This window comes from Lepidochelys kempii, chromosome 2 (assembly GCF_965140265.1).
Source record: "Lepidochelys kempii isolate rLepKem1 chromosome 2, rLepKem1.hap2, whole genome shotgun sequence".
In the NCBI taxonomy this organism is placed as follows: Eukaryota; Metazoa; Chordata; order Testudines; family Cheloniidae; genus Lepidochelys; species Lepidochelys kempii.
Window position 1 is genome coordinate 82,945,342 of NC_133257.1, and position 22,166 is coordinate 82,967,507.

A 22,166-nucleotide genomic window follows, 5' to 3' on the forward strand; every position below is an offset into this window, starting at 1 on the left:
GATTTTGGGGGGGTGGGGGGGGCAGAGGGGGGAAGAGGTTTTCTTTTTTTTTTTTTTTTGAGGAGAGGGAAACAGGGATGATGAATTGGGAGTGGGAGACAGGAACAGGAAGCCAGGTGAGGAGACTGAGAACCAGTGGAAGAAGATACAGAGGTGACAAAGAGCCAGGGTGTGGAGGGGAGAACTGGAACTGTCTGGACAAAGATTGGGATAAGGAACCAAGTGTGGTGGTGGGATACTGGGCACTGAGGCAGTAGGGATGGGAAATGTGGGCAGGAAGCAGGGAAGTGACTGGCTGTGGAGCTGCAACACAGGAAACCGAGACTTAAAGTGCAGGGGGGGAGGCTTGGTCTTGGGCATTGAGTTTGGAGGGGTGAACCTAGAATGTGCTGGGTATTGGGATGAGAAGTCTGAGGAATGAAGACTAGAATTATAGAGGTGAGGAGAATGGAACTGAGACAAGGAGCCATGGATGGGGGAAGACAAGACTGGAATGGGGACTGGGTAGCTAAGATGATAGAGGAGTCTGCTCCCACTAAAGCACAGAGTCTGGAATGGAACTCTGGATTCTAGAGACTTACCATTCTTCTGCTGTCAACACATATCTGTGAAACCCACTTGTAAAGTGTCTCTTGCAGTGCTTGTCAACATAGAGGATGTCAACGTACTACTGCTATCAGTTACTCCGTTAGCTCAAATGGTACAGGTCTGTGTGATGAATTTAAAGGTTCTGGCTCTCTCAGTGATCAGTGGAGATGTTGATATGCCACAGGATGGAATTTCTGTTTTTTTTTTTCTTTCTTTCAGTTTTCTTAAACTAGGAAATTACACACGCGTGCGGGCACACACACTCTTCTGTGTTTAAAATAACATTATTAAGGTAGCAAAGTCAAGCACTCAGAAGTTAGGAGATGGCAGAATTAAAGTTGCACAGACAACCTGAATTCAGTGCTCTGTGATACCATCTCTAATTACATGATCACAATATTTTTTCACATGAAGTCCATCTCTAGTTGCAGTAGGACTATGACTCAGGCATGACTGTGTAGGGAGAAGGTGTCTTGGATCACGTCTAGTCTGAATAGTAAGTGTAAATCACTTTACAGTAAATCAATTTACTGCTGGGAATATATCTCAGAATCCATGCTCATAATTCTTAGGGTAACCAGACCCCAAGGACAAGACTTAAGACTGTTTGTAATGGCTATTGGCTTAAAGCATTTTTAATATCTCTTTTGGAATTTGGGAATTTAATAGGATATTGTTACTGAAGATAAAACTGAACATTTATCTTCATAAGATGGAGGTAAACAGCAGACTTACGTTTTCTCTTAACCATGCTGAATCCTTGAGTATGAGGATAGACACTCAGCGGAGAATAAGACTTGCTGATATTTCAAATAGGATAGCTCATGCTATTTGATATCACCTTTCTTTTACTGTTCTAAAAATGTCTTAATTTTATTTTAACCTCTGATATACTGTGTACTTACGATTCTTGGATGAAGGGTGATGAAGTATTCTACAATCAAAATCTCAACATCCCTTAAGAGGTAACACCTCATTTTACAGGTGAGGGTATGAAGGCAAAGAAGTTGTGACTTGGCCAAGGTCACTCAATCAGTGGCAGAGCTGGAAATAGAAATCCAGGTCACCTTATTTCAGTTCTGCACTCTAAGCAATAGACGCTGTTACTTTGCCATCTTCACAAAGTGTCAAAGATGCAATGTACAAAGGTTCACTGTTAGAATTTAATTTCAGAAAGACATTCCTGTTAAAGGCATAATCAAGAAAAGAACTTGTGAAGTTCCTTACCAGAATTGAACAGTATCGAGTGACTTCTTTCATCCATAACTAAATATTTTCAAGAAGAATCTGAGTACATCATCTGCTTTTCAGGGCAAATTTTTTTGGGAACCTATTTTTGTAGACAAGTCAAGATCATGTGCATGGACACTTTACAAAGACATCATAGTAGAGGCTCAACGTAAATGTATAACCCAAATTAAACAACACAGTAAAAGAACTAAAAAAGAGCCACCGTGGCTTAACAACCATGTAAAAGAAGCAGTGAGAAATAAAAAGGCATCTTTGAAAAAGTGGAAGTTAAATCCTAGTGAGGTAAATAGAAAGCAGCATAAACACTGCCAAATTAAATGTAAAAATGTAATAAGAAAAGCCAAAAAGGAGTTTTAAGAACAGCTAGCCAAAAACTTAAAAGGTAATAACAAAATGTTTAAGTATATCAGAAGCAGGAAGCTTGCTAAACAACCAGGAGGGCCCCTGGACGATCACAATACAAAAGGAGCACTTAAAGACGATAGTCATCTCAGAGAATCTAAATTAATTCTTTGCTTCAGTCTTCACAGCTGAGGATGTCAGGGAGATTCCCAAACCTGAGCCATCTTCTATAGGTGACAAATCTGAGGAACTGTCACAGATTGAAGTGTCACTAGAGGAGGTTTTGGAATTAATTGAGAAACTTAACAGTAACAAGTCACAGGGACTAGAGGGCATTCACCCAAGAGTACTGAAAGAACTCAAATGTGAAATTGCAGAACTGTTAACTATGGTTTGTAACCTGTCCTTTAAATCAGCTACTGTACCCAATAACTGGAAGATAGCTAATGTAATGCCAATATTTAAGAAGAGCTCTAAAGGTGATCCTGGCAATTAGAGTGGTAAGTCTAACATCAGTACTGGGCAAATTCCTTGAAACCATAGGAAAGAATAAAATTGTCAGACACGTAGAAGAACATAAATTGTTGCGCAAAAGTCAACATGGTTTCTGTAAAGGGAGATCATGTCTTGCTAATCTATTAGAGCTCTTTGAGGGGGTCAACAAACATGTGGACAAGGGGGATCCAGTAGACATAGTGTACTTAGATTTCCAGAAAGCCTTTGACAAGGTCCCTCACCAGAGGTAAATTAAGTTGTCATGGGATAAGAGGGAAGATCCTTTCATGGATTGAGAACTGGTTAAAAGACAGGGAACAAAGGGTAGAAATAAATAGTAAATTTTCAGAATGGAGAGGGGTAACTAGTGGTGTTCCCCAAGGGTCAGTCCTAGGGCCAATCCTATTCAACTTTATTCATAAATGATCTGGAGAAAGGAGTAAACAGTGAGGTGGCAAAGCTTGCAGATGATACTAAACTGCTCAACATAGTTAAGACCAAAGCAGTCTGTGAAGAACTTCAAAAAGATCTCACCAAACTAAGTGATTGGGCAACAAAATGGCAAATGAAATTTAATGTAGATAAATGTAAAGCAATGTACATTGGAAAAAATAACCCCAACTACAATATTCATGGTAAATAGGCCCAATGGCCTGTGCTGGGATGTTAGATGGGGTGGGATCTGAGTTACTACAGAGAATTCTTTCCTGGGTATCGGGCTGGTGAATCTTGCCCATATGCTCATAATGATCGCCATATTTTGGGTCGGGAAGGAATTTTCCTCCAGGGCAGATTGGAAGAGGCCCTGGAGGTTTTTTGCCTTCCTTTGTAGCATGGGGCACGGGTCACTTGCTGGAGGATTCTCTGTTTCTTGAAGTCTTTGAACCACGATTTGAGGACTTCAGTAGCTCAGACATAAGTGAAAGGTTTTTCGCAGGAGTGGGTGGATGAGATTCTGTGGCCTGCATTGTGCAGGAGGTCAGACTAGATGATCATAATGGTCCCTTTTGACCTTAATATCTATGAATCTATACATACAATATGATAGGGGCTAATTTAGCTACAACTAATCTGGAAAAAGATCTTGGAGTTATCGTTGATAATTCTCTGAAGATGTCCACACTGTGTGCAGGGGCAGTCAAAAAAGCAAACGGGATGTTCGGAATCATTAAAAAAGGGATAGAGAGTAAGATGGAGAATGTCTTATTGCCCTTATATAAATCCATGGTACGCCCACATCTTGAATACTTGCATACAGATGATGAGGTCCCCTCAAATCAAAAAAGATATACTGGCATTAGAAAAGGTTCAGGAAAGGCAACTAAAATGATTAGGGGGTTGGAAGGGGTCCGATATGAGGAGAGATTAAAGAGGCTAGGACTTTTCAGCTTGGAGAAGAGGAGACTAAGGGGAGATATGATAGAGGTATATAAAATCAGAGTGGTGTGGAGAAAGTGAATAAGGAAGTTATTTACTTGTTCCTATAATATAAGAACTAGGGGCCGCTAAATGAAATTAATGGGCAGCAGATTTAAAACAAATAAAAGGAAGTTCTTCTTCACTCAGCGCACAGTCAGCCTGTGGAACTCCTTGCCTGAGGAGGTTGTGAAGGCTAGGACTATATCAGGGTTTAAAAGAGAACTGGATAAATTCATGGAGGTTAAGTCCACTAATGGCTATTAGCCAGGATGGGTAAGGAATGGTGGCCCTAGCCTCTGTTTGTCAGAGGGTAGAGATGGATGGCAGGAGAGACATCACTTGATCATTACCTGTTAGGTTCACTCTCTCTGGTATTGGCCACTGTCGGTAGACAGGATACTTTGGACCTTTGGTCTGATCCAGTATGGCCATTCTTACATGGCACAAACAATTTTTGGAATCTTATTGCATTTTTCAATTTATATGAACTTGGGAAATTCAGAGTTAATGCATTCTACTGTGTTCTTAGCTTACATGCTTTAAAGGCAAGTCTATATTAGAGAATTTTGGCATTGCAGACTGTGACTGGTTTCCCCCAGGATGCCACCTGGTACTATGCTACCACTGAGCCCACCTGGCCAACCAACCTGGGCTCCCTTCACTGTTCTGCTGTGACAGGCCCTCAAGCTCCCTCTAGCACACATACAGGTAGGGACCCACCCAGCTGCAGCTACATACAGATGCTGAGATCAGCTCTGTATGGGAAGGCTTCAGCTAAGGAACTGCCCAGCTACTCAAGTGCACACCCCTCTTTGGAGGGTAAACCCAAAATTACACTGTCTTGTGCTGCACGGAGGAACTGTACAAAATAAGCTCATTTGTCCCCTCCTTCAATGTGGAGAGGAATATACACAGTTTTTTGCTCCAAGTTATGACTCCCACATACATTTGTTTTTGCCTTGTCTAAAACCAGTATATTAACTACAAAAGATATATTTTAAGTGATTAAAAGGGATAACAAGCAGATTACTGAGCAAATAAACAAAAATGCAATCTAAGCTTAATATATTAAGAGATTGGATATGAGTAGCAATTTCTCACCCTACAAGATGATTTAAGCTGGTTGTAGAGATTTTTTTAATGGGTCAGCTGCCCTTGCTTGCAGCTTAAAAGGTATTCCTTTCACAGGCTAGAAACCCCTCTAGCCTGGCTCTAGCAGTCCCTCCCCCCAGTTCAGTCCTTGTTCCTCAGGTGTTTCCAAGAGTCTCTTTAGGGTGGGGGGTCAGTGAAGAACCTCAATGTCACTCCCCTGCCTTAAATAGCTTTTGCATAGGGCGGGAACCCTTTGTGTCCAAGCTTGGTTCCCACGTCTGGTCAGTGGAAAAGCACTGGTATTCCAAGATGGAGTCCAGTATCAGGTGACTTGGTCACATGTCCCTGTAGGGTCACAGCAGCCATGACTCAGAGGCTGTTTGTAGTGTTCTCAGGAAGGCTCCCTGGTGGGAGATTAGATTCTTCTAAGAGCTATTGTTCTCCCTACTAGCCCTTCCCAGCCAGCCATCTAGACTGACAGTCTTTTCCCCAGGTGTAAACACATTTGTAATAGAGGCATAGAAAGTTATCCTAACTTCAGATACCAAAATGATACATGCATACAAGTAGGATAATCCTATTCGGTAAATAATAACCTTTTCAGTGATATCTCACATGCCTCTATCTTGCACAAAATACATCACAACTATGCCATACTCATATAATATTGTTAAGTATATGGGGCGTAATGCCACAGTAGACACTTGCTATGCTAGTAACGCCATTCATGTTATGACCGGAGTCCCAGGGGAGCCAACTGAGGTCACTTAATAAGGGTGAACTGCAAAGAACGGGGCAGACAATCCCCAAAACTGGTGGATAATCCAATATTTAGATTTACCAAACCAGCACAAAACAGCTTCTGTAATACCCCACTGGTTACCCAGAAGCCAACAACACAGTTCCCTTAAAGTAACCCAGCCTCATGCCTCCACCCAGACACCCAAGTCAAATATGATGAGGATTACTGAAAATCTTATTCATCATATAAAAAAGTTCTACTAGTCCCAAAGGATCGGACACATTACCTCCCAGGTTAATGAATATTCAGGTCCTATCCAAATATTCACTGACAGCCAATTTTTATTAACTAAACTAAAATTTATTAGAAAAGAGAGAGTATTGGTTAAAAGATCAGTGTACATACAGACATGAGTACAATTCTTGAGGTTCAAAGTCATAGCAGAAATGGTGAGCTTTGTAGATGCAAAGAGTTCTTTCAGAATTAGTCCATAGGTTATAGTGCAATGTTTATATTCCGGGTGGTCCAGTCAGGACTGGGATCTCAGCCTTGTAGCTTACGCTTCCCCTTCATGAAGCCTCAAGCGGATCTGAGATAAAAAGGATTAGGAGCCAAGCCCTTTTTATACAGTTGACAGGTTGGAGTACTTCGAACAATAGGCAATTATGGAGGCTTATTTCCTAAGCACCACCAGTAATTAGTTACACAAGTTAACATAGAGCAATTTATCCATCAGGCAGTCTATCACAAACTTCAAAAAGACATATAGACAATGACATTATTGCACCCAAGATTCATCTTAATATTTATTCTCTTTTGATCTCTGAATTAATAGCTATAGTGACAGACAGGAACGGTCTGTTTACTTGTATCTGGTTTAATGTTAACCATGTACACACACACAATTAGTATTACCTCTAATTCTGTAACAATACAGGTTTTCACTTCAAAGTTCTAGCCTATCTAGCATGGAATGGCCCTAATGACCACTTGCATACTTTCTAACATCTCTAAAGGTTGGCTCTGGGTTATTTAGCCTGCAAGCTGCTTAACCCTTTCTGGCCATGTGTCATACTATGTGTAAGATTCGCTGCAATTATATAACAGTGGTAGCAGCAATGGTTTGCATGGTCATAGTTTAATCGGATAACATCACACATGTACTCACAAGTGCTTACAAAGCACGCACAAGTTGCTAGCACCATCGAAACTGCACTTGCTTTGAGCAGAGCTCACAATTGTATTTTATATTGTCACTGTGCACCTAGTGTAAATAAAATGATGCCCTAAAGCCACAACATTACAACTAGTGTTCCCTGCACAGTACCATAATGCTGCAATTTGCAATATTTCCTGTAGTTCTGAACAATTTCTTGTTTTGAATATTTGGGTCTATAATTCTGTGTACAAATTTTCTGTTTTATTAAGATGCAGACCATTTTCAGTCTATATTAAAAAATTAGAATTTTAGTGCAATAATGATTCCATTTTAAATTACAAAACACATATTAAATGAAAAATAATTTGTATGGTTCAAACTGAAAAATCTTTTGTCCGCCACCTCTCCACCTGTGGACTGCTACTGTCTCTCAAACCCCTTCTTTGAGGATCTGTGCTGAGAACTACAGGATAGATACCCATCAGGCACTAGTGTTGCAGCAGTTGGAAGAAGTGCTGGTTTGGGCACTGCAAACAGGTTTATATTTGCACCTTTACAACTTTATAGTTGTGATTTCTAATGGTGCAGTTTTGAATCACTGGAGTTTTCACATGTGGTACAGTATGCTGTGATCATGCCCTTTTCCCTGACTATGCAGAACGAATGCTTGTTGATAGGCATATAGGAAGAAGTTTCTATTTCTTACAGACATTAATATTAAATTTAGATTTGTTTGTTCATTCTAAACACCTTGTACTACTATAAAATTAAGTAAAATTTGGGCTTGACAAAATGGATGCCTTAAAAGGAATGTAAATAAAAATGAGAGAAGAAAAGCCAACTTCCTAATGTCTCTACAATAGCATATTACAAAATGTGTTTACATCTGCAGATATGTTACCTTTGCCCTTTTTGTAGAAGAGCACAAGTACTTTAATTTTAATATGTTATTCTGTGTGTTCTATCTTTAGTTCAAGGACTCCTCCCTTCAGCTGCTTGTGATGCAAATGCATTGCAATTTGATCTTTGAAGCCACATTTTCACTTAATTGTATTTTAATATGGGTGTAGGTAGGTGTGTTTTCTTTAAAGAAAAATATGCCCTCAAAATGCATACAAGATACCGTCATTAAAATCGTATTGGATATATTTTCAGATATTTAATTTGATAAATTATTACTGATTGGAAGCTTTAATCTGAGAATAATACCAGCACCTTGACCTCTTTTGGTGTGTTTCTGTCAACACTATATAATGAAAAAATGTGGCTTGTTCCTTACAATAGCATGAACAACAATAGGAATGTTGACAAAAGATATTTGTTTAAACCTATTAACTTTTGGAAAAGCCCACAGCTAACTCCAAAAATCAAAATGTGGAAACATTTTAAAACTTGACAGGTTTCAGAGTAGCAGCCGTGTTAGTCTGTATTCACAAAAAGAAAAGGTGTACTTGTGGTACCTTAGAGACTAACCAATTTATTTGAGCATAAGCTTTCGGAACATGAATGCATCCGATGAAGTGAGCAGTAGCTCACGAAAACTTATGCTCAAATAAATTGGTTAGTCTCTAAGGTGCCACAAGTACTCCTTTTATTTTTAAACTTGCTTTCTACCCTCTGCTATAAAATTGTATTAATTATAAATCTTTCTTTGAACACTCATAAGGTGTTGGCATGGTAAGACTTTAAAATACAAGTTTTCAGCCCTAATTGTACCTTTGTGGCTGAATTATAAGCCTCTGGAATTTGGAAATGAATAGTGGCAGTGCTGAAAACAGACTGACTATTTTGTACTAAAATATATTCAGTTCCTTTTTTAAAAAAATCAGAAAATAAGAGAAACAGTAAAATCAATTTAAAAAAGAATCCTGAAAATATTTAGAGAGAGCTTCATTTGTCCTTCATGATTTAATTCCTGCTGATTTTATTGAATTCTCCACTGTAGATGAGTCATGCTATTAAAATATTACTTGTCCTGAAAGCAGTGGCAGCAGAATGAGGCAACATGAAATGTACATTTCCCTCTGCCCCCTCCTCATAGTTAGACGGTACTCATTTGAAAGAGCTGTTCTGAAAATATAATTTTCATATTTTTTTTCTACTTATGTCAAACTTTCATTTTGATGGAAAATAGCTGACCGACTCTAGTTAGAATGCCCTCTGTGACTTTACCAAAAATATAAGGCTGCATCTTTGTGTTTGGATAACAGCACTCTGGATGCTGTTTTGGTAGGATTCTTGTTATGTTACTTACACCTTCTGAGTGACATTCTCAGTTGGTCAGGAGTAGGTGATGGAAGCTGTGGGAGATTGAAGTGAGACACCAAAAAACAGATGATGGCTTAATCCCTGCTTCATCTAGGAGACTTTATATTTGCTCTAACTGGAGATCAAGTTCTCACAAGTGCTGCTGTTCCACTACCCTAGTGCCATAATAATGCTGTTTACTGTGCCCCAGCAGCAGAATTTTACCATCATTCAACTGGCCTGCCCCTTTCTGTTGGTATTCAGTGCTATCATTGAGGGGGGAAGGTGGCAGGATTGAAACTAAACTTGTGCATGACATCCCTGTGATACTAGTTTTCAGCAGTAGCATCATTTGGGAACCGCATATGTTCTAACGAGCCCTCTTGTGCCAGTTTTCACTGTTGGCATCAAGTGAAAATCTGTGATACCAGTTGTTTCTAAAAGTGTCATCTTGCATCTTGTTTGGGAAAGAGGGGTTGAAAGTATCAAGATAATTAAAAAATGAAGTAGAAATAACCCTTCTGAAACTTGTCCTGTTTTGGCAGTACATGTGGCATTGTTAGTGCCAAATCCAGTTGTTTGCTTTTTAGTCAGGTAAAATTTTACTTAAGCCGGATGGTACATGTCACTGAGAAAATCGTTCCATCTGTATTGGTTCTTCAAAGGCTTTTTACATAAAGGTGCTTTGTGTGAGACTTACAGGTCAGCTAGTTAAGTGTTCCTCATTTCTTTTGTATTCAATATTTTCAGAATCCCGTCAAAGCAACTCGATTTCTAATTTCTGGATCTGTCCCATCTTACTAGATTTAAGTGGCTTTTTTGTTTGTTTTTTTCCATGCAGGTTCTGCTCATTAATCATCATGAGTGTGGATCTGAAGAAGAATTAATTACCTCTATTTTTTTGAGTATGTTTAACTTCAGATACACACAACGTAGCCTCCTTCCCCATTAGATTCTTAGAAGGTAGTTATAATACTTTTTATAGTCTCCTTCTTGTGGCTTTGATAGTTTATGATCATAACATCAAAAAACCCTGTTCCTTAAGTTTTGGGCAACTGCATGCCAATCAGTTCATTTAAAACCTCCTGGAGGTCTTTCGCATGCCAGAACTTTAAAACTGAGTGTGTATTTGTGGAGGTAACCGTGTTAAAGAATTTTTAAAAATAAAAACTTAATTTATTTCCATTTCTGGACTCTGGAAAATATATTTCTTGTAGGTTGGGAAATCAGTTATATCAGTTGAGTGAGTTTGTTAATCCTGAAAATTTAGTTTGAACTACAGTCTTGCAAAAAAAAAAAAAAATCACCCATTTGGAAATTTTAAAATAAAAGTTTCATGAGATGTGTCTGGATATGGTTGGTATACAGAATGTTGCATTGAGTGATACTGCATTATGCCTATTGTGTGGATAAATAAGGCTGACTGATCAGGTTGTTCACCAGTAAACTATCACTAATTAGTTATTGCATAGGTTTGCACAGGCTAGATATATTGATATGTATGTCACTTTTCTGGTTGTAAAAGAATTATACACAGTATAGATAAATGTTTGTTTTACTTAGGGATGGAAGAAAGAGAGAATTTTGGCTGAATATCCTGATGGGAAGATAATAATGGTTCTTCCTGATGATCCAAAGTATGCACTTAAAAAGGTACATTGAAGTTATTTAATTTCTTACAAAGTATACTCTGTCCTGCACAATATTTTTTTTTGTAAGGAGAACAATGGTGTTAAACTTACTTACTTCATTATGAAGTCTTTTCTTTGATGCCAAAACTATCAGAACACTTCAGTGCAGGTTTAGGGTTACCACCTTCCCTCATTCCCCAACTGCACCAAGTCCAAATGTGGCACATCAAATAATTCAGCTCTATGTATTCACCCTATCCTACATGAAGCCCTTTGATCATGACACTAAGGGTAGTCTGTAGTTGATTAATAGAGTTACGAGAAGGGGGGAGTTATGAGAAATTGCATTATTTTACTTCCAAGAAATTATCATAGGGGCTTGATCTGCAATTGATATATATTACAGACTCTTTGTTGGTTTCAACTCGAGTTTTGCATGTGGAACAACTGACCAATCCAGCCTTTGAGATTAGCAGCTGGTTCCGAAACACCAGAAGAGAAAAACAACGCTTTTGTAAAATGTCATTGAAGTTTTAAGCCTGCTAAACTGAAATACCACATTTAAATATAAATCTAACCTTTTTAATACTAGGTTTAAAAACTTTTGAAATACATATTCTAAGAATGAAGACTGACATGCACATAGTGAATTTAATTGTAGTTCAGATCATGCAATCTAAATTTAGATGAATCTCTCTTGGATTTAAGACTGAAATTAATTGTAACATAGTATCAAAAATCTTTTAGTATCAAAATCTGTTACCTTTTTTCTTTATCATGTTCTACAAAATTTTCTAATACCTGTAAACTTGCAGTTGGACAAATTGTCATAATGAGTATTCAAGTATCTGATTTGGGCAATGATTAGAAGTAATTTTATTTCATTGTGATTTTACATTTCTAGTAGTAGCAAAATATTCAAGAAGTTGTGACTTGGTTAGGTTGAAGGAATAGCTTTTGACTTGTGAAGTAGATCTTTAACAAATTTTTAATTCATGTTTAAACTGATAAAAATATTACAAGCAAGGAATTATTACAATTTATGACTTGCCTTTTGGCATAGCAGTAGTGCTCCACAATATTAAGCGTAAGACCTGTGATTACTGCTTCTGTTAGCTCATTTCCAAGGACTTCAGAGAATACTACAACAAAAAAAGAGGGTGCTTGCTCAAATTTCATGAACTTGAGCTGGTTTTACCCCGTTCAGTGTATCAATGGGAGACCTTTAGGGATATTAGTGATGGAACATATGTATGTTTTTTGTGCTCTAGATAGCATTTTCTATGGCACCTTTTCCTGCAGCTTTGGTTACACTTCTCCCCCACTTACTAATTTTTAATGAATTGTGTTGATGACTGATCGTCCTGAAAGAAAAATATGTAAGGTTGAGAATTTAATTGCACAAGTCAGGAAATTAGAGTCCCATGATAACCGTAGCTCTCCACTCTAGTGTGTCAAAACTATTAGTATGATCCTAATGAAAAACTGAGACAGAATTTTCTAAATTAGTATGTCTCATCTACAGTAAATGTACATATGCACTACTCTTACTGCTTACATTGTCATCACATGAAATGCTGTACTTTACACTGAACTACCTGGTTTCTTTGAGATTAAAATCTCAGTTTTAGTATAACATTAAGGTAAGACTTTTGCATATTGCCTGCTTGTTTATCAGTTGCTTTTTAGCCTCTAGAGGTGTCCCTACACTGCAAAGAAAAACCTGCGACAGTCTTGTGTCAGCTGACTCAGGCTGCAGGTCTAGTTCATTCCTGTGTAGGCTTCTAGGCTTGGGCTCTAGCCCAGGCCCTGGGACTTTGCAGGGTGGGAGGGTCTCAGAGCTCAGGCTCCAATCCAAGCCTAGAAGTCTATACATTAATGAAATGGCCCCGCAGCGCAAGCTCTACGAGCCTGAGTCAGCTGGCATGGGCCAGCTGTGGGTTTTTCTTTGCTGTGTAGATGTATTCTAACAGAGAGGGACAGTCAGTCATTTCAAACTCCTGATTAGTTTGCTAGAGTATCTTTTAAGACCCAACAAACTTTTGTGCAAAGTACAAGAAGTCTTAAAGCTGAGAGAGAAGTCTAAAATTCTTATCACTCATTACTGGTGACTTCAAATATTTTGTACATTTAATACTGGAAATCAGATTGTTTGGCAGTAGTTCAGGTCTGGTTTATAAAACTGCAACTTCTACTTATCTTGGATTAGGAGATGGAACCAATAATATCATCTTTGTGAAAGTTATTCTTGAATTCTAGTCTTGACAGATAATGTCGTAGGTTAGCTTAAAATTAAATGTGTATAGATAGTATTGGAATTTTTGATGTTACTAATATTCTTATCTGAAGTATGCAGTCAACTCAAAATTGCCAGCTTTGTGTTCATATCTTGTCTGCTAATCCATTCCTGCTCTTCACATTCAGACTTAGAGGGAGAGTTGTCTGATTTTTCTGAGATTAAAAAATGTCTTTCATCTAAAATTAGGATCTGAGAGTTGTAATGGCGCTTGATTAGGACATTTACTGGCCTAATCCAGCAAAGTTTGCACTTAATTTTAGGAATCCTGTTTCCCGGCCTAAAAGACATTCATGATAATGGACAAGACTTAACACCAAAAGAAGTCTAATTTAATATTTGCAATTAAACATTCTTTAAATAGATTCATATAGCTATCTTTCATATATTACTTCTAGAGTAATTCTTCAAATTTCTGGAAAAATAACACTTCCAATCTGTTTAATATGTTTAGAACCTTTCCATAAACATGTAGCAGTTCTTGTTGGGTGGTATATCTATATGTAGCTCTTCTACTGTGTGTTAATTTTAATTTATTATTTTGACAGGTTGAAGAGATTAGAGAGATGGTAGACAATGACCTGGGATTCCAACAGGCTCCGCTCATGTGCTATTCTAGAACAAAGACCCTTCTCTTTATTTCTAATGACAAAAAAGTGACTGGTTGTTTAATTGCAGAACATATCCAGTCGGTAAGTGATCAAATTCTAGAGGTGCAAACTAGGGATTCAGTGTTGAATGACCAATTATAGTTTTTAGACACTCTAGAGCAACAGAGGTAGTTAAAATTCAGGTCTGGCCATTAATGTCTAATATGATCCCATTTTAAGGTGTTCAGGATTTTATTTGTGACAGCTAAACTCAGGGATTCTACCATCTACTGGAAATCCCAGCATTTAGCAGTCTCTATCCTACACCATGTGGTCCTGTACAAAGGTACTCCTCTAGGGACAGAAAATACTCACAACTCTGTTATTAAAAGAGATCTTACTAAGGTAATTTTTATCAGACAGATAAAGACTTTTCCATCATAAGCATTTTCAAAATGTAATTATTCATGTCTCCATGTACTTAAGCCCTGATCTTACAGACTTGTGGTAATAGGGACACCCTAACCCTCCCAAAAAGTACTCCAGGATTGTGGCCAGGGAACAAAAAAAAAAACCCCCAAAATCTAAAAAATAAAAGTTTAATGCAATTTAATGGCTACCTTACTATTAATAAATTTTGTTCACTGCTATCACATTCAATTGGGGAGCTAAACCAAAGAAACTCCATACATGAAATCTCCCTGATACTTTTATTCTTCTATCCTAGTTTTGAAATTAAGGGGACAGAATTGAAACTAAAGTTGTGAAATGTAATAATGGCGATACTGCCTCAGACCAGTGGTCCATTTAGCTCAGTATTCTGTCTTCTGACAGTGGCTGGTGCCAGGTGTGCCAGAGGGAATTAACAGAACAAGGCTATTATGAAGTGATCTGTCCCCTGTCATCCCATCCCAGGTTCTGGCAGTTAGAGGCTTAGGGACACTCGGAGGATGGGGTTGTCCCTGGCCATCTTGGCTTATAGTCATTGATGGACCTATCCTCCATGAAATTATCTAATTCTTTTTTTTAACCCAGTTATACTTTCACAACATCCCCTGGCAGTGAGTTCCACAGTTTGACTGTGCATTGAGACTGTGAGATAACATGTATTAACATGCTATGCCCCGTCATCAAAGAAGATATGTGTAACTGAAGTGTTTGTTTACAGCAGAATGGATTATCTTACACAAGCATTACTAATACATTTGGAGTTATGAATCGTGCTGTTAAAGTTTGACATTATCTGCAGGGCTATAGAGTTATAGAAGAGAAGATTCCAGAAGTTAGTTCAGAAAATGAGAAAATCATATTTGAGCGACAAAAAGCCTGGTGCTGCTCGACTTCTCCTGAGCCTGCTATCTGTGGGATTAGTCGAATCTGGGTGTTCAGTATGATGCGTCGGAAGAAAATCGCTTCTCGGATGATAGAGTCTCTTAGGTAATATTTAAAAAAAACCCATAATTTAAGTGATTTGGGGCTCAATATTAGACTTAAAGTTGAGGCTTTTTGTCTGACAATCTTTTGTGTTTTTTTATGAAGACCTTTTCAGTGAATTTGTGGATATAAACCTAAAACTGAAAGTTGTGTTCAGTTTTACACAGACTTTGCACAGTTTTAACAATTTGAGTATTCTCATAGGGCTTGCCTAACCTAAAAAACTTAGCTAATTTGACTCTTTACAATTGTATTCAAGCAGACAGGATGTTGTCCACAATGGATTAGTCAAAGTAGGCTAGGGACAAAATCTTCAAGAGTGCTTAAGTGATTTATGAAAATGGGAGTTAAGCACTCTTACCCTAAGACAAATTGTATTCTTCATTATGTTACCTAATCTATTAGTTACATCTCCTGGATTTTTGGGAACAGGAAAAGGGGACATTAACAGGCACAAAACCACAGGGCTACCTATTGTATTCTTCTTACCTGCCTATACCTCTCCTTAAGTAGTGTTCTTCAACATTAGTCTGAATCTGACTTTTTTTTCACCCCATTCAGGTCCAGTGAGCCTTACAGTAGATTTTAGTTTCTATGGAGTTTAGGTGTGTTCAACTGCCAGTCTATCAGGAAGGAAGGCCACCTCTCCCCATCATCCCCAGCAAAGAACCAATCAGTTTGTTCACTCCCCCCCACCCCTGCCCCTTTCGCCCCACAGTGGGCTCTGAGCTCCCTTTGTAGAACATTTGTTTTCAGAACTTCTGTATTAATTTTTTTTCTAAAGCTGGAAATTGCTTTAAAGTTGATGTCTTCAAGCTAACACCTAAATTTGATGATTTGTTTTTTATGCTATTTTTAGAGACCCTTTGAGTTCAAATCCTTCTGCAGTAGGCTCTTCTGTTTGAGGTAAACATCAGAGAAATCTAAAAGAATCAGAAAATGCTGCTTGCAATTTCTTGTCCAGATCTTCATTGAAAGGGAGCTTTTACATTTTCTGCTTTCAGGTAGAAAGCTCTGACAGGCAGAAAGCAGAAGTCTCTAACTGGGTCCAGGGTGAGTGGAGAGTTGAGCTCAACAGCCATTCTCACAGCAACCTGACAAAATAATTGTGGAGTGTAATGCTTTGTTGCTGACTGCACCAGCATTTCCAGTAGTAAGCTTTCTTATGTATGGGGCTCCCACAACTTTGTGTAGCACGGTCCCCATAGACATTGACAGTTGCAATGTCCCCTTTGATTGGAAGACCAGTTTACTGCCATGGACACCAGTTCCTCCCTTTTTTAATTTAGGGATGCATTCTCTGTTGAACCTAGGGATCTTCCTCCTTGGGCCAAGCACCTGAACTCCTTGCCCCTCCTTAACTTAAAAAAAAAAAAAAAAAAAAAAGTCTCTTTGGAGCAGAGGTCTCTTAAAAAACAAACTAACAACAATTTCTGAATTGCAACATGAGGAAGTAAAAATCTAAAAATAGTTGCTTTTCAGAATTGCTCGAGACCATCCTTCCTCTTGAGTGACACGTGATAAGCAAAATGCAGGAGATGCTAGAGAGAGAAAGCAGCAAAAAAAAACCTGTAAATGATTTTCATCAGTCCACCAAGGAATTTTTCCTCACTTTACATAGCAGCTCACTAAAAATCTAAATGTTCCTTAATTAAAGACAGTTATCTTGCTGTAAAAGGCCCTTTTGACAGCTGAATAGATCCTGATCTAAAATAATGGAAGTATCCTCAGCAGGGCTTGAATTTAGCATTGGTTACCTGTTTCACTAGAGTCATTCTAGCTTCAACAGACTCCCCAGCAGATATGTGCTCTTAAAACAAGAAGATGAAAATCTGCGTAAGATCTCTAGGAGCCTCCCTCCATTCCTAGCTAGAAAACATGGTCTTAAATGCAGTAGTGAGAAAGTAACTGCTAGCCTTCCTTCAGAGTAAAATATTATTAGCAGCATTTTTGGGCAGTTTTGTGTGGGGTTTTTTTTTTTTTTTTTTACACACACACTCTCTCTCTCCCCCTTCCCTCCCCCCCCCCCCACTCAAAAGGTTCTTCATCCACAGCCACAAGTCTATTTGGTTGAAATATAATTTTTGATAAACAGACCCTGTCCAGATCGGCAAACATCCATCAGATTCTGGAATTCTTGCAGGCTAGCCCCTTGATGTTTCTTTTTTACAAAAGAGAGTGGGGTTTTGTTTTGTGGGTTTAACTGTTTCAGGTCCTACCTTTCAGTTAAGGTCTTTGAGAGCTCCAAATCTAGAATCCTGGGCCCTACAAGGAGACCCCAAGCAAAGCAGGAGTGAAAACCTGATACTTATGGTAAAAGTCAAGGAGAGTATAATCCTTTTGACCCACTTTTATACTTCATATATGAACAAAAGGACACAGACCCAATTTTTCTCCCTTCATATTGCCTTTAATGGTAAACATCTTGAACGTATGTTGCTCAGCCATGTTGTTTGTAAAGCAGGCAAGATCTACTTTTATCCTGATGTCTGTTTCTCAGAGCATCATCTCTACCTAACAGCCAAAGACCTCCATTGTAGGATTACATGATAGTTTGACCCTCTTATCAAACACCTTCTTAAGGACTCACTGACTTGCATGTAAAGTTATAGGTCATATTTCTGAAAGCTGTACTGGTACAGAAGACAATGCTAGGATTCTGCAGTTAAAGTAGTACTTGACCCAGATTTGGTTTTTATTCAGAAATTAAACACTACCTTTTTACACATCGTAAGAAACTGCCTTGGCTTCATTCTTTTCCTAACAGAGTGCCTTCTGTGAAAACCTGGTAGCACCATCTATGTCCACAGACCCCTCAAGACATATATGAAGTCAGACTATCTTCCTCCTACAAACAAAAATCCTCTCACTAGGCTTGGAAGGATTCGATTTTTATTGGTAAATGTCAGTAAACGTAGATTTTTTTTACTGTGCATAGACTGACAAAATTGTACTGATAATCAAAAATTACAGATAGGAAAAGTTTAAAAAAAAAAAAGTGGCATGACCATTTAGAATTTAAGGATATTTACTTTGTATATTTTTGTCAATTGATGCTTTAATGGTTATAAAGCTTTAACTTTTTGAATTTCAGCATCTACTGTAACTAAATAATAGTCTGACTCCACTCAATTTCTGTTTTAGATATTATCCATCAAAATGATAGACTTGGCAGAATTTGATTTTTATTTTTATCTAGCTGCTGGGGGGAAAAAGATGGCTGTAGGGAATATTAGAACTCCTCTGTCCTCTGAGAGCTCCACTGAATTAATAGCTTTGTGGCCCAAGTGGTAATTTAAGAGGAAATATGCAAGGCAGGCACCTGGTCAGGGCCGGCTTTCGGTCCCCCCCCCCCCTTTTTTTTTTTTTTTGCACCCACCCCTGGCCCCACATTCAGAGGAACCGCTCCCCACCCCAGCAAACCTCTGCTCCGCCACCTCCTCCCCCTGGCACGCTGCATTTCCCCTCCTACCCCTCCCTCCCAGGCTTGCTGCACCTGGGAGGGATGGGGGAGAAGAGGATCGGCAGCAGCGGCCTTGGAGGAGGTGGCGGAGCAGAGGTTTGCTGAGGCGGGGAGCGGTTCCTCTGAATGTGTCGTCCCCCCCCCCCCCCCCGTTACTTCCTGCAGTCCCCTCGCACTAGCTCACCTCTGCTCTGCCTGCTCCCTTGAGCACACCGCCACTTCACTTCTCCCCCCTCCCTCCCAGGTTTGCTGGCAAGCCTGGGAGGGGAGAAGTGGAGCGGTGGCAGCACACTCATGGGAGGAGACGGAGTGGAGGCGGAGGCGAGTGGGGGCGTGGGGAGCTGCTGGTGGGTGCCAGCCCTGCACCTGGTAATCAGTACTACTACTTCAAGTAATGTCTTTATGTGTGCCCCTGCACCTCTAATTGGAGATTTTTGGTAGCAGTGTCTCATGGAGCCCCCGCATGTGCTCTTCCTCCCTCATGGTCTGCCTGAGGCTATTTAGCACTGCATGGGCGAACCCCCACCTTGTTTTGTCACCTTTGTTCTCCCTAAAAGTACTCAGGCTAGTGTTTAGTTGTGTTTTTAATTTTATTTTATTTTAGTCCTTTGGTTTTAAAAAGAAAAGAGAATAGGGAAAAGAACTTAACTTTCCTTCCCTGTCTGGGGGCATTCCCTCCCCCCCGGCATCTAGTAGACTCATAATTATTTCTTTTTCAGTTTAAAAAAAAAAAAGTAAAGACTATGTTCTTCTGCATATTCCTCCCTGCTAGAGGATGACAGCCCCCTGCCCAGGGGCTTGCCTGGCTCTCTCCGCTCCAAGCAGTGCCTCTCTTGCCAGGAGTCAATTCCTGTAAGGGCCAGACACTCTCGGTGCTTGGGAGACCCTCTCAGAAGTGCTTTACCTGACACACCTAAAACTGCAGCCTCACAGGAGCTGGGAACTGAAGTAAAAATTCCTCCCTGTAGAGAAAACACTTCAGTCTGCAGGGGACTCTGGTGGGTGTTGACCCCGGATCATCCCTGGAGCCTTCACTTCAAAAGGGGTCCAGTGGTGAAGAGGAGGGACGAGAGAGAGAGAAGAAGCCACCAGCAGACTCCCCCTGGAAAGGCTCCTCCGAGCAACTGGCCAGCCAGAGGAGTGTTCCCCAGTGCGGCCATCTCGGCACTGACCCCCGAGCAACTGGCCAGCCAGAGGAGTGTTCCCCAGTGCGCCAGGCCATCTCAGTAGGACAATACCAGCACAGGAACCTCCTGCTGTGAGCTCAGCCCTGGAAACTGAAACCTGAGAAGGGGCTTCCTGCTCTGAGCTCTGCTCTCCCATTGACAAGGGGCTTCTGCGCTGCTCTGGGCAACTACTGCAAGGAGAGGGCACAGTTACCGTACCATCTCTATAGGAGTGACACACAGAAGCCCTGCTGTCAGCTCTGCTTCTCACTGAGACACTAGAGGCTTCCACCGTACTGTCCCCTAAGTGTTTCCTAAAGAGAGGGGACAGTTACCGTACAATCTCTAAAAGAGTGGCATGGAGAAACCCTTTAGTACCAGATGCAACAAAACTCCTATCTAAGAAGTGTTCTGCACCTTCCCAACCATTGATACCAACTACAGACACTCCTCTGGGGTTCCGGATGAGCCCATGGTAACCCAGGTACCCTGATACTCTGGAGACCTGTGACCTCAGTACTCAGGGAGAGACAATTACCATACCGTCTCTAAAAAAGTGGCACTAACAAACTTTTTGAACTGGACAAAACTCTCATTTAGGGAGTGCTCTGCCCAACTATCGGTACTGACAATGTACCACGGCCCCTCCTCTGTTTTACCAAATGAACTCATGGTACTGCATGAGCTCTGGTACCCTGGAGACCTGATGATTGGGGAAGAACCACAATGCCCATTACTTGGTACCAGGACCCTGGTATCGAGCACATCCCAGCACCCAGAGTTGCTCTTAGCACTGGGCTGTATATTGCCAATACCTCAGTCAGCGGCAGCCTTACCCACTGACAAATCTGATACTGGCCAGGAGAAGATCATTCCTTGGCCCCTCATGGTGGCCCACCACCACACTGCAAGGGTCATCCCCAATTCCATCACGCCAACCACCCATGCCTGCCTTCCTGCGTCTCCCTCCCAAGCAATATATACACACACACCACCAATATATACACACACATGGCACAACCGTCTCTGGTGGACTCTCCCTGAGAGACATCAGATGGTTTGCTACAGCCTGGCACCTGAGCCAGGACAGGAGAAAGCTTTTTCAGAACAGGAAAGAAGGAGGAAGGAGAAAAATAAACAAACCCCACACCTGAAGAGGAAGCTATCTCTTCAGCACACTTCTCCTCATCTCTCCCAGATGAGACTGTGCTGCCCACCCTTCATCACTAGGTGAAGATTTAAGAACTTTCTGGATCTTACCAAGAGAGTGGCAGACGAGCTGCAGATTCCCTTACAGGAGATGGGGGATACACATCACAAGTTGGTGGAAATTCTGCCCACTACCTTCTCATCTAGAACTGTCCTCCCAATTAATGAGCTGATTCTAGATCCTACCAAAATCATCTGGCAGAGCCAGCTTCCATCACACCAACCAGCAACAGAGTGTAAACAAAAACAACCCTACACCTCTACCCAAAGAGGCAGACTTTGTTTTCAACATCCGCAACCCAACTCCATCATAGTGGATGTGGTTAATGCGTGAAGCAAGCAACATAATGCCAAGTCAACTCCATATGATCAGGCTTCGCAAGATGGCATATTCATCAACAATGCTGTTTAGAGTCCTAAATTACCATACTGTCATGGCCAAAACAATTTTGTTAATCTTGGGAAACCCAGAATGTTTCTGAAACATTACTGGAAACACAAAAAGAAGATTCAGACCATTCTTAGAGAAGGTCAGTTAATAGCCAGACCGGTCCTAGAGACACCACTGGATGTAGCTGTTACAGCTGCCTGCCCAGTCTCCATGACCATGGTACTGAGGTGTGCTGTGGGTTCGCTATACCTCTCTAGATTGCCCAGAGAGCTACAGACTTCCAATTTGAAGGGCCAAACTCTTTGCGGAGAAGACAGATTTTCTCTCCACATCCTGAAGGATTCTTGGACTACACTACACTCCTTAGGAATCCACACTGTGGAACAGAAGAGATGTACCTCTCAACCACACCATAGATCACAATCTTCTCAATAATCACCATCTCTGTGCTGTTATGAGCCACCGTGTAAGAGGCCCAGGGCTCAAAACTGAGAACAGTCTGCACCCCAGTCCATGACCTCTCAAATTGCCTCTTATAAGCACTTTGAGCTGGTTGGGGGCCTGAACAATACCTTACAGCATCAGCTGCCATCTATACACCTGTCACACCACTCAGAAGTCACCTTACCTTACTTCACAGCAGTTAGGACC

The 22,166-nt window shown here is 40.3% G+C and overlaps 1 protein-coding gene across 10 annotated transcripts in view; it reads left to right on the forward strand.

Moving 5' to 3' along the window:
• The window catches only part of ESCO1 (establishment of sister chromatid cohesion N-acetyltransferase 1), a 65,882-nt gene that overhangs the window by 38,764 nt on the left and 4,952 nt on the right, over positions 1-22,166 (forward strand). For 5 of the 10 annotated variants that reach the window (XM_073331416.1, XM_073331415.1, XM_073331414.1 and 2 more), the window contains 3 exons: positions 10,899-10,988; positions 13,811-13,954; positions 15,102-15,289. In XM_073331416.1, the coding sequence (XP_073187517.1) occupies positions 10,899-10,988; positions 13,811-13,954; positions 15,102-15,289 (422 nt within the window). Of the gene's footprint in view, positions 1-10,176; positions 10,299-10,898; positions 10,989-13,810; positions 13,955-15,101; positions 15,290-18,053; positions 18,185-22,166 lie in introns of those variants that run through there. The other 5 variants (XR_012157246.1, XM_073331418.1, XM_073331419.1 and 2 more) reach the window with 5 other exon arrangements.